The sequence below is a fragment of the Oryza sativa genome, chromosome 12 (assembly GCF_034140825.1).
Source record: "Oryza sativa Japonica Group chromosome 12, ASM3414082v1".
In the NCBI taxonomy this organism is placed as follows: Eukaryota; Viridiplantae; Streptophyta; class Magnoliopsida; order Poales; family Poaceae; genus Oryza; species Oryza sativa.
In genome coordinates this window covers 12,818,611-12,830,927 of record NC_089046.1, presented here as the reverse complement: position 1 = coordinate 12,830,927, position 12,317 = coordinate 12,818,611, and the positions used below count along the sequence as shown (strand labels likewise).

Genomic DNA, 12,317 nt, shown 5'->3' with positions numbered 1-12,317 from the left:
ATTTACTTCAAAAAGACACACTTTAATTTAATTTAAAAATCATATGGAGTGAATTAAAATAGTAGCTGCAATAATACATTAGAATATGCAAGACCTAAGATTGAATTTAAAGAGTTTAAATGTCATATACTAATTTTCTTTATTTTCTAACTCTACTACTAAATTCTATTAGCCCAACTACTAAAGCCCACAACAGCACAATCCACCTAGCCCACCTTCTTTCTCTCCTCTCCTTTTCTTTTGAGTAAAGTCCATCACCGGTCCCTAAACTTGTACCGCTGTGTCATCCTGGTCCCTAAACTCGCAAATCGACCGTTCATGTCCTCAAACTTGTTCGACTATGTCATCCCGATCCCTAAACTTATAGATCGCTCATTTAGGTCCTCCAACTTGTTCAGTTGTGCCACCTCGGTCCCTAAATTTGGATTTGAATATCATCTGGGTCAAATAGGACGGTCTAAAGACTTTATATTTAAAAATAATTCATAACTTTTTCATGTGAACTCTAATGAAGATAAACTTTATATCAAACTTGTAGTCCTCAACGCGATCTACAACTTTGTAGTTGAAACTTTTTTATTTAAAGTCATTTTTTTGTCCCAAAATGTAATTTTAAAATCAAAATTTCAAAATCTATAAACATGCAACAATATTTTGGGACCCTAAACAGTTTTAATTCAAAAACTTTTCAACTACAAAGTTGTAGGTCGCGTCGAGGGATACAATTTTGATATAAATTTTGTCTTCATTAGAGTTCACATGAAAAAGTTATGAATTATTTTTTGATATAAAGTTTTTAGACTGTCCTGTTTAGGGACCGGGGTGACACAACTGAACAACTTGGAGGACCTAAACGAGTGATCTGCAAGTTTAGGGACCGGGATGACACAGTCGAACAAGTTTAAGGACCTAAACGGTCGATTTACGAGTTTAGGGACCGGGATGACACATCGGTACAAGTTTAGGGACCGGTGATGGACTTTACTCTTTTCTTTTCTTCTGTTCTCCTCTTCCTCCCGTTTTCCCCTTTCTCTTTCTCGCTCTCTTCTCTCCCTGGCGCTGTGGCGCACAAGGGCTGCGCCCCCAATTGTAGGGTGTGTCGCCGCCGCCTCTGCCTGGCTGGCCGGCAAGGTGCCGCCGCCGCCGCTTCTTCCTCCTCTCCCCTTCCTTCAATCCTCTCTTCCCTTGTTTCCCTCTCTAAATCTCTCTATATAGCTCATCTTCCCTTTTCTCCTCTACTGCCCTAGTTAGTATTATCCTCAATCTCTTCAACTTCTGCTCTATGCTAGTGTTTATCTCTCCTTGGTGATGTCTGTGATAGCGGTGGACTAGTGATGCTGGTTGTATATAAATGATCCTAGTGGTCACTTGATTTTTTTTCTATACTCAGGGTTGTGCTTACTGATTTCAGGGTTCTTACGTTTGACTTGGTTTGGTGAATAATGTCTATATGCTCATGATAAATGAATGCTGACATGAATAAACCTATGAATTGCATTACTGAAATTAAAATCACACTAATATCACTGGTCCTTATATATGCATACATGTTGAATTAACTGAATCTTCTAAAATTGGTGACATACAAGCAGGATCAGATCTTTGACTAAAGTCTTATTAATTTACATGGTTCTACACTTTGATAATCATGGCAATTTCTATCTATACATATTGAATTATTGGACTGAAGATCCCTAAAACTTGAATCTTGAAGTTAATAAATGATAATTTGTTTCTCTAAATAATTTACTACTAGTCTATATGTCCAGAATTTCATCTCTATATAATTTATTAGATTAGAGTTATTGATAGATTATATTACTTACATTTGTTTTATTATGAGACTATGCTCTAAACATTTACTCTCCTGCACATAATAATCTGGTAAAGAAACTTGCATGTTCTGTTAAGTCTTTACGATTTAGTACAACTATTATTACTTTAACACTATACATGCTTAAATGTACATCCAGATTCATCCTATGACGTCTTTTCTGAATTTTGTAGTAAAGAACTAGATACATATGCAAACCCAGATTCATAACCTACTAATTTCACATGCTATCCTTCAAATCAAACTATTAATAATTTATGATGTTTTCTCTATTAAATCAGGGTTGAGCTTCATTACTTTTAAATGAAATCAGATTCATAGACACAGATCCTAACCCTTCCAGGAATATGCACATGTCAAGGTTATGCCCTGTTTGCATGACTAGAATATGAAAACTTACAAATTCTCATGCATGATCAGTTTCTTCTATACATGCTCTATTCCTAAATAATTTATATCATGAACACTAGTTGATTTATACAAGAATTACAGCTACACATGCTTATTGATGCTATCAAGATTTCATATATTATAATTGATATACGTCTATATTAAGATTTAAAGACATACATTTATCTTAAACTATAGCCTCCTAATTTTTGTCACTTATATTCATTTGGAATTTCTAAGGTTTTGGTCAGTATGGATGGTGCATATATCTGTATGAAACTCTAGCTCTAACAAATGCTGTTACTATGAATGCAGGATCTACTCTCCTTCCCTATTTTAATTTTTGGTTACCTCTGATGATTCTACAGTGATTGAAAAATATGTGGTTCAGCTCCTCCTTCAAAAATCCAAGTCTTCTCTTCTACTGCTGCTCTTCTGGATCTAAAGGTGATTTTGCTAGAACTAAGCTTCTCCACCTTGAGCTTGGTTGATTGTTCCCCCTCTTGAACTGAACCCCCTGTTCTACTTGGAACTCAGGTGATTCTCCTCCTTGGCCCTTCCTCTACCGGTAATACTTGACTGCTTCCTGACATCTTTCTTGATCTGCTACTGGTGATTCTCTTCCTCCTCTTGAGACTGATCCTCTTGCTTGATTATTGCTGCTCTATCTTGCTTCCTAACCTTGGTAACATCTTCTCCAAGAGCTGAAACCCCTGTTCATCCAAGAACAGAACACCCTGCTTCTCCTTTTACTCCTCTGACCTCCCTCTCTCTCTCTTCCTGATTGTTTTTACTATGGATACTATGCAGCTATGGTTAATTGATGTATTGGTTTGTGCTGGATTTCACTGAGCTGCTCCTCTCTCGAATGAACTACTCCCTCCTTCCAAAAAAAAGACAAACCCTGATTTCCGTGTCCAACGTTTGACCGTCCGTCTTATTTAAAAAAATTATGAAAAAAATTAAAAAGATAAGTCACGCGCATAAAGTATTAATCATGTTTTATCATCTAACAACAATAAAAATACTAATTATAAAAAATTTTCATATAAGACGGACAATCAAACGTTGGCATGGAAATCCAGGGTTTGTCTTTTTTTGGAACGGAGGGAGTAATTTTTTTTGGACGGAGGGAGTAACTCTCTAGCTAAGCTACTTGCTACTACAGCTGTTGTTGCTCTTCTTAGCTGAGCCATACTACTCTACTACTGTTGCAACTGCTGCTAATGCTGTTCCTCGAGGTCGTCTCCCAGCCAAAGCAACATGATGGCTAGTCTACTAGCTTGGCTAATATTTGTATGTAATTTGTGAGGGCATGGTGATGCAGCTGCCTGCATGTCGGTTTGGAAAAGGACTTGCTGCCACCTCATTTTTCACCTAATCAATTTGGGGTGAAAAAAGTAATTTCCTCTTTGATGTCATTTTGGTGATTACATGGAACCTAAAGTCAGTAAATTAGAAACTATTAAGAGCGGCGTTATAATTACAGCAGGAAGTTGGTTTAACACGTGTACTTATGGAATTCTTACATTCTAGTCCTTAAGGTTTTATAATATTTAAGATTTTACTAGAGCTCGAGGACTGATTTGTAATTGCTCTATGACTGAAGAGTTTTTCTGAAAAATAAATAATTATTGAATCTTTGACTGAGATGTTTCAGTTTATGATATGGTATCTATAAGCACCTTGTAAATGCACAATATATGTGATGCATACTGTATAAGATTTCTAGAGTACAATTATATGCATGTATGTATGCAGACCTATAGTGGTAAATTGTAAATAAAGAGATGTGGTTTCTACTGTGCACATGTGTACCTCACTTCGTGACGACTAATCTATGCTATAATTTAACCAAAACTAAATTATCCCACTCCTCACCAGGTTTACTCTAACTAAAAATAATGATGCATATGGATATGACTTGATAAATAAATGACAAGGAAACGATTGAAAAATCATTTAAGATCCATAATAGAACAACAATCAACATATTTATAGGTCCTAGCCAGCATCGTGGCTCAATCGACACCGCTCTCAGCCAGTGTGACCAAATCATTAGCGTGACTAAGACTATAGCTAAAACCCGAGATGTTATACCGCTGCTCCCAGATGTCGCTCCATTGCGTACCCGACAAGGAGGACTTTAGTTTATTTGAGGGCTGTCACACCTCTACACCCACCTCAAACCTAACGTGGGATACGAAGCAATCACAAGAAATTAATTACCCAGACACCGCGTCTACGCAATTAATAACTATTTTAGCGCTAACTAAACACTAAAGCAATCGCTATAGATTAATGGACTATAGTGAACAATGATCTGCACGCTGATTAGGATCTAATCAAAGAATAATTCTCACGAAGTAAATATTAATTACTCAGAATGATATTTCTATTAAAGTAGAGTAATTAATAAAGTACAAGAAATAAAAGAGGATTACTGACAACTCCGGAATTCCTCCGAGTTCTTCTACATTACTCTTCCTAATTCTAGTATACAATATAGTATAATAGAGCCTCTTATAATTCAGCTCAAGCTTGGAGTGTGTGTGAGAAGTGAAGGAGTGAAGTCCTTAAATAGGCAGATATGACGGTGTAACTATGCAAATTGTCGGAAATGCCCCGCAACCGCCATCAAGAGAGCATCTGGAGCATCCATACCAAAACCTAGATCCAACGGTGATCACCAGGGTTCGCAACCAGGGCTAGGCCAGATGGCCCCCAGATTCGGTCTGGGCCTCCTCCTCACTCTGCCTTATCCATTTCTCCGGTAGTTGGGTCCATTTACTGGTGTTTTGATGGAGTTTAGGAGCCCAACTCTTGTATGGATAGAATTCTTCTTCACTTTAGTATAAAATTCCTCCCAACTTCAGTGGTTTATTGCCTGTATCCAAATATACACTAATACTCGTGGAATATATTAGAATTGAATCCTATCACTATGTTGGATGTTGTATTATCTATAATTTATGTAGGTATTGGCGGCATAAAATTGGCATTTAATAACCGCCAACAACCTTCGTGGCCCTTCACTTCCTACTGTTGATGGATGTTAAGTACCAGTTTTGACCACTAGCTAGCAAAATTAATAAAGGGAAAATTATCATTTCTTACATGCATACCAATAATAAATAATGTAGTTGTATTACAATTGGAGAATTAAATTGGATGTAGGAATAAACACAAAAGTGAAGGAGATAAGGTCGGCGTGTAAAGAAACACACTTCCAGCAAATCACGTGCGAGCACATGGATTGAGGGGCCCACAAGTCAGGCCAAACCGATGTGAAGCGGGGCCAAACCACCAGGAACCATCATAGGGGCCCACCTGTGTCACGCCCAGAAATTCACGAGCCAGAATTTCCAAGCTGAATGTGCATCAAAACCCCTGTCCAGGACCGGCCAGTGTACACAAATGACAAAGTTGACATACAGATCTACATCTTACAAATATAATAAAAGTTTTATAAATGCAGTGGAAAGGTAAAAGCGAGCTTAAACTAAAGACTTGACTCTTGCAGCGTGGCGTCTCCACTCCACAGGCATCCTTGACGGCAGTGATGTAGCCTACTTCTCCGAGAAACCTCCAACCAAGAAGTACTCCATCTCTAGTGTGGGGAAGAAAGAGTAAGACTGAGTACTACCTACTGTACTCAGCAAGTCATACCAGAAGAGGAGGTATGATGCAAGTAATTCAAAAGGAGGCCAAGGGTTCATTTGCATAAAGCAAGTATTTAAAAGCAGTAGTTGAAAGCAGTAAAAATTGTTAATGTAAATTAAGCAATATTAATCATCATTGTTCAACGCTACACCACGTTACAACAGGCCCAACTCTCCACCTAAACTATGCCAGTTCCATTAAGTCAAATTATTAATAAATAAGACTAAGCACGATGAATCTGGTTGATCGCCCATAACTGCGGGCATGGCTATACGAATAGTTTTACTCTGATCAAAGTTATACAACTATACCCACAAGACACGATTCCACATATGTTGCCATGCCATGAATAGGGTTGGCCGTGCCACCACGCTACCGTGTAGGCCTACGTCGACGAGCGTCTACCATCGCTTCCTCTGCCCCAAGCCCATGGCTTTCTCGATTCTTGCGTTCTCCTTTCCTCCTAGCCCCTGGTACTTGTTCGCCAATCGTCGGTCATCATCATGCCGCAGAGGTCAGACCGTGTCATGCTATTCATGGCCCATGTCGTGCTCGCTCACTATATGCACTAGTCATGTTGGCATGCCAGGTCAAATAGCAACACAAGCACGACGTGGGTAGACAAGCCATGCCAACACGAACTACGGCCAAACGGATTGCGTTGTTCCTAGTCTATCAATTTCATATGCGTGCCAAGCGGACACGAAAAGACCCAACCCATTTAACAACTTATAGGAGGATTTGGCAAACTCATAGCCATTCTTACGTTTCTTCGAATGAGATCAATTAAGACACCTTAGTCGCTCTAAATTAATTTGATTAATGTCGAATTAAAGGGAAACTATTTTTTAAAGGTGTTTCCTTTCATAATAGCGATTACCCTCCAGCCAACACTAAAATAAAACACACACTTTTCCCAAAATAACATGCAAGCACAATAAAATTTAGAAAACATATTCATTTTCTTCTTGGTTTTATTAGATCAATTTCAAACATAGTCTGGAATAGTATATATTTCAATATGCCGAATAAGGATAAACTGATCTTATGGGGATATACACACTTGTTTTGCTTATCTCATTAGTGAAAAATAAAATATTTTCTCACTAAATCAACTCTTGTTAAGAGAGTGAGAGTTAAATAGGAGAAACTAATCTCAGTCGATCACGAGAATCATGTGTGACAGGTCCATGTTACTTTTCTCCATTCATTCACACGCTCCAGCCTCGAGCCATTTCGTGCTAAACGACGGGCAAAACCTTCACCGACCGCCTGACCGACGGGGCCCACATCTGCGGGTGCCTACGCACGCTAGGTGAGACCGCAAGACACGTCCCGTAGAACACAGCACAACTCCGCGACGAGACGACACGAAAACGGAAAGGAGGAAAGGAGAGGAATCGGTCATCCTCGGTCACTTCGCTAGGGTTTCGTCAACCTGCTTCTCTCGTCGAACTAATAAAGGAACAAAAAAAAAAGGAAACATACGGAATAATCAACGGCTGAGAGCTGCAGCAGATGCACGCACTACACGAATCTCGAGGCACAAAACCCTCGAGCACCGCCCGCCGCTATATAACAACGGACAGTGGCGGCGCAAGCCCAAACCCAGCCCAAGCCTACCCGAGGCTCCCCTCTCCACTCCCCTTCCCTCACCCGCGCCGCATCGCAGCCGCTATCCGCGTGGGCATTCCGCCGAGCACCTGGCGCGCATGGCGATGGCTTCGCACCACCTCGCCCAGCCGCCCACGCGCGCGGCTCTCTCCTCGCGCCCCACCTACCCGCTCTCCAGCCATCACCACTCCTCCCGTCTCCAGCTCCCGCTCGTCAGCGGGGCGCGGCGCAGCAGGCTGTCCCCCGCGGTGGCGACGTCCCCGGTCGCCGCCCCAGCGATGGACGCCGTGGCCGACTGGGGGCTGACCACTCTGGAGGAGGCTGACCCGGAGGTGTACGACCTCGTCGAGCGCGAGAAGCGGCGGCAGCGCGCGGGCGTCGAGCTCATCGCGTCGGAGAACTTCACCTCGCTCGCCGTCATGGAGGCGCTGGGCTCGCCGCTCACCAACAAGTACTCCGAGGGCATGCCGGGGTCCCGCTACTACGGAGGCAACGAGGTCATCGACGAGGTGGAGGAGCTCTGCCGCGCCCGCGCGCTCGCCGCCTTCCACCTCGACCCCGAGGCCTGGGGCGTCAACGTGCAGCCCTACTCCGGCTCGCCGGCGAACTTCGCCGCCTACACCGGGCTGCTCCAACCCCACGAGCGGATCATGGGGCTCGATTTGCCGTCCGGCGGCCACCTCACGCACGGCTACTACACCGCCGGCGGCAAAAAGATCTCCGCCACGTCCATCTACTTCGAGAGCCTGCCGTACAAGGTGAGCTCCGAGACAGGATACGTCGATTATGATAAGCTGGAGGAGAAGGCCATGGATTTTCGGCCCAAGCTCATCATCTGCGGCGGGAGCGCGTACCCGCGGGATTGGGATTACGCCAGGTTCAGGGCCATCGCGGATAAGTGCGGCGCCATGTTGCTCTGCGACATGGCTCACATCAGTGGCCTAGTTGCCGCGCAGGTATGGAATTGTTTGTGTTCCTGTGTCCTTATGTAATTGTGCTCTAAATTGCATTTGCCTAGTTGGTCGGGTTCTCGATTTATTGGTATTAAATTTTAGTTCATCGCGATTACCTGGATAATTCTTACTAGGTAGCATCGGCTCCTAATTGCCACATGCCATGATGCCACTATTGTCGATGGCTTTGTTCTGCGAGTTTAGTTGCTGGGTTTGACAATGTTACGAAATAGTCCCTCCAGTCAAACTTATTAGACATTAGGAGAACTAGGATTAGTACTCTGAAGTCCCAACGTCAAATAAATTTGACTAGAGACTCCCTCTGATTTCCTTGTTTCGTCCTACATAGTTGATGCAACATTTGTGCGTGCGGACATGCCCTTCTTTTCTGTATCTAGGTCAGTATTTCATTTCAAGTCCCTTTGCTATTGTGAGGAAGAGATTGGTTGATGCCTGGGAATTAGTTGTGATATCACAAATAAGGGAAATGCTTGACTCAGATAGATATTTTAAAATTACAACCCGGAATGACGGGTTGTTTCCCTGTGAGGTTGTGACTAGTATGTACCCTCGTGGTACATTCTTTTGTCTGCGTTTGTGTATACCACTGTCTGAATGTGACAACTGACATGTGTTTGTTGCAACTAGCAATTGTTATAAACCCTATCATTTTGGCAATTACCCATCTTCCCTATTTGTACAATGATCTAAATTAAGCTGTCATTAAGAATTTCCTGGGCTTCCAAGAATTGCTTTCACTAAACTGCTTGTGATCTCTAAGTGTTGAAATACAGTAATTGATGGAGTCATTGTATTAGCAGTTAATTTTGAACCTATTAACATACAAATGGAATAGGGAATCCATTCAATCTCAACATGAGATGTTATCATGCAATGAATCCTATGATACTCCTGTATTCAGTCAGGGCCTTAAATCTTTTGAAACATCTCTTTGCTATAATTATTACTATTGACATTGACTTTTGTAGGAGGCTGCAAATCCTTTTCAATATTCTGATGTGGTTACCACCACCACCCACAAGAGTCTCCGAGGGCCAAGATCTGGTATGATCTTCTACAGGAAGGGCCTGAAGCCTCCCAAGAAAGGCCAGCCTGAGGGCGCTCTGTATGACTACGAGGACAGGATCAACTTCGCAGTGTTTCCGTCGCTCCAAGGGGGCCCTCACAACCACCAAATTGCTGCGCTAGCGGTTGGTTTGAAGCAGACTATGTCACCTGGATTCAAGTCTTATATTAAGCAGGTCAAGGCCAATGCTGTTGCCCTTGGTAACCATTTGATGAGTAAGGGCTACAAATTGGTTACTGACGGAACAGAGAACCATCTTGTTCTCTGGGATCTGCGCCCTCTTGGCTTGACTGGTATGCTGAGCAAGTTTAATGGCATCTTATGTTGTTTTCTCTGAGTCCATGTGAACTAACTCAAATGTTGGTCTGCCTTAGGTAACAAAGTTGAGAAGGTCTGTGATTTGTGCAGCATTACACTGAACAAAAATGCTGTCTTTGGGGATAGCAGTGCAATGTCACCTGGTGGTGTCCGCATTGGTCAGTATCTGCTCCTTGCTCAACAGATTATATAATGTTCTGTTACTTTTTTTTGCCCACATGCTTTGGGGTGGTTAATGGTCACAGGCAAGGATCTATCATTCAAAGCGGTACCTGAGAAAGTGGGGTGATGGGCTAACACAACCTATTATCCCAGTAATACTTCCCAATATGATGCTTGTTCATTGAAGAAAGACCTGAGTCTCAATTGATATTTTTTTGGTCCAAACATAATACTATTAGATCCTAAGTGCTATTTCTGTTCAATTAAATAAACCATTAGTGCTATACCTTGTACAAAATTAAGTTTATTGTCCAATTCACCGGACACATCAATATTATTATTCAAATTTATGAATCACTTGTAACTTACAGCTAAAAATTATAATTTCTAACCAGTACAATTCAAAGGGGCTACAGTGGTAATATTGAAAACTAACCCTTGTTCTTTCAAGGCTCATTATTCTAGTCCTTGTATTGGAGCAACTGTTCTTCCGTAGTGTGTACTACCGAAGAACATAATAAACCTGCAGATTGTGATCTTGCATTTGTACATTCCACACATAACCTAAAAGAGATCTGTCAGCTTGCGACGTGCTTTTGTACATTTCACACATAACCTAAAAGAAAGCTGTTAGTTTGTGACATGCTTATCAAAGTTTATATGTCCTAGATTTTTTATGGCTTAAAGACATTTTTCTAAGTCTAAGCATCTGTTCTGTACCCTTCTGTCCTGAGAACTTTGACTTGATTGGAAAGGCTTCACTGAACTCTAAACATCTTACTTTACTTTATCTGTACATGTTCCAGTAACTTGCCATGTTGCCCATTATTATTTGTCTCCGAATTCTGGTTCCAGGTACACCTGCCATGACATCAAGGGGTTTGGTAGAGGAGGACTTTGTACAGATCGCCGAGTTCCTTCACCAGGCAGTGACCATCTGCTTGGATGTTCAGAAGGAGCGTGGCAAGCTTCTCAAGTACTTCAACGAGGGCCTGGAGAACAACAAGGACATTGAGGACCTCAGGGCGGAGGTGGAGAAGTTTGCCACTTCATTCGAGATGCCTGGCTTCAGGGTATCCGACATGAAGTACAAGGATTAGGCGGCATCGTGCACATCGTCCTCTTTCTCTTGCCCTGAACTTTGGCGCCCTTGAAACCTGATTACTGTGGCGTGAATCGTGGTGTATGGATTTTGCTGAACTCTGGGTAGTCTCTAACCGCTTTCGTCTACCTGAGCTGGTTGTGCCATTCAGTCGTTAAATGCTGGAATTGTAATGATGTGGTATAATAATAATAACTAGCATGGTGGTCCGCGCAGATTGCGCGGCTAGCATCATTATATTTTCTCTCATATAATAGCATATATATTTTCTCATTATATTATTCAAATATATTAAAATAACAACATAATTTTAAATTTTGCAATAACTTTACGAAACTACTAATTAATATTCATATTATATTTTATATACGTGTTAGTTATTAATTATTTTTAAAATCAAATTTTAGTTATTTGTAAATTATATATATTCCTATATGGACTCTAGACTCATCTTTTAATATTTTTTTTTAATTATGATTTTTTTATTTCTAATTGTATTTCTATGTGGACTCTAAACTCAATTTTTAATTTCAAATTTCAGTTACTTCTAAATTGTATTTCTATATTGACTTTAAACTCTCCTTCCCATGTTTTTCTTAATTTCGAATTTTAGTTATTTATAAATTATATTTTATACGAACTCTAAACTCTACGTTTATTCCAAATTTTAGTTAGTTTTAAATTCCTATATGGACTCTGTACTCTACTTCTAATATTCCTTATTTTTAATTCCGAATTTCTATTATTTCCTAATTGTATTTCTATATTGACTCTAGTCTCCTCTTCTAATATTCCTTATTTTCTAATTCCGAATTTCAGCTATTTCTAAATTGTATTTCTATATGGACTCAGTCTCCTCTTCTAATATTTCTTATTTTTTAATTCCGAATTTCAGCTATTTCTAAATTGTATTTCTATATGAACTCTGATTTTTTCTTTTCTCCGATTAATGTGGGAATTTTTAGGCCATGAGAGCGAACGTGGAGGCTCTTTTTTCTAATAATATAATAGATCATTGAGAGCATTCGACAAAGTGTGACAAAATTTCCTCTCTTCTTTCTCCATTGGACAATCTGCGTGATCCCAGATTTACCACGGGACAATTTGTGCAATCGTGGATTTGCCTTTGATGTGTGGATGAGGATGACCGTAAGCCTTACCCATGTCAACGAATTGAGTGAAAATTTGCGGATA

The 12,317-nt window shown here is 40.8% G+C and overlaps 1 protein-coding gene and 1 long non-coding RNA gene across 4 annotated transcripts; both read left to right on the top strand.

Moving 5' to 3' along the window:
- The first annotated feature begins 1,018 nt into the window (after positions 1–1,018).
- Positions 1,019–3,076, top strand: LOC107279572 (uncharacterized). Of its 3 annotated transcripts, XR_010738150.1 has the most exons (4): positions 1,019–1,131; positions 2,116–2,195; positions 2,540–2,671; positions 2,762–3,076. It is a non-coding gene; the product is annotated as an uncharacterized lncRNA (long non-coding RNA). The 3 variants fall into 3 exon arrangements; XR_010738151.1 differs by lacking the exon at positions 2,116–2,195; XR_010738149.1 differs by lacking the exon at positions 1,019–1,131 and having other exon boundaries at positions 1,166–2,195.
- Positions 3,077–7,491: 4,415 nt separating this feature from the next.
- Positions 7,492–11,360, top strand: LOC4352058 (serine hydroxymethyltransferase 4). Its single transcript, XM_015765054.3, has 4 exons — positions 7,492–8,457; positions 9,444–9,834; positions 9,916–10,017; positions 10,877–11,360. The coding sequence occupies exons 1-4, from the start codon at positions 7,600–7,602 to the stop codon at positions 11,119–11,121; spliced, it is 1,596 nt and encodes a 531-aa protein (XP_015620540.1). The 5' UTR covers positions 7,492–7,599; the 3' UTR covers positions 11,122–11,360.
- The last annotated feature ends 957 nt before the right edge of the window (positions 11,361–12,317 follow it).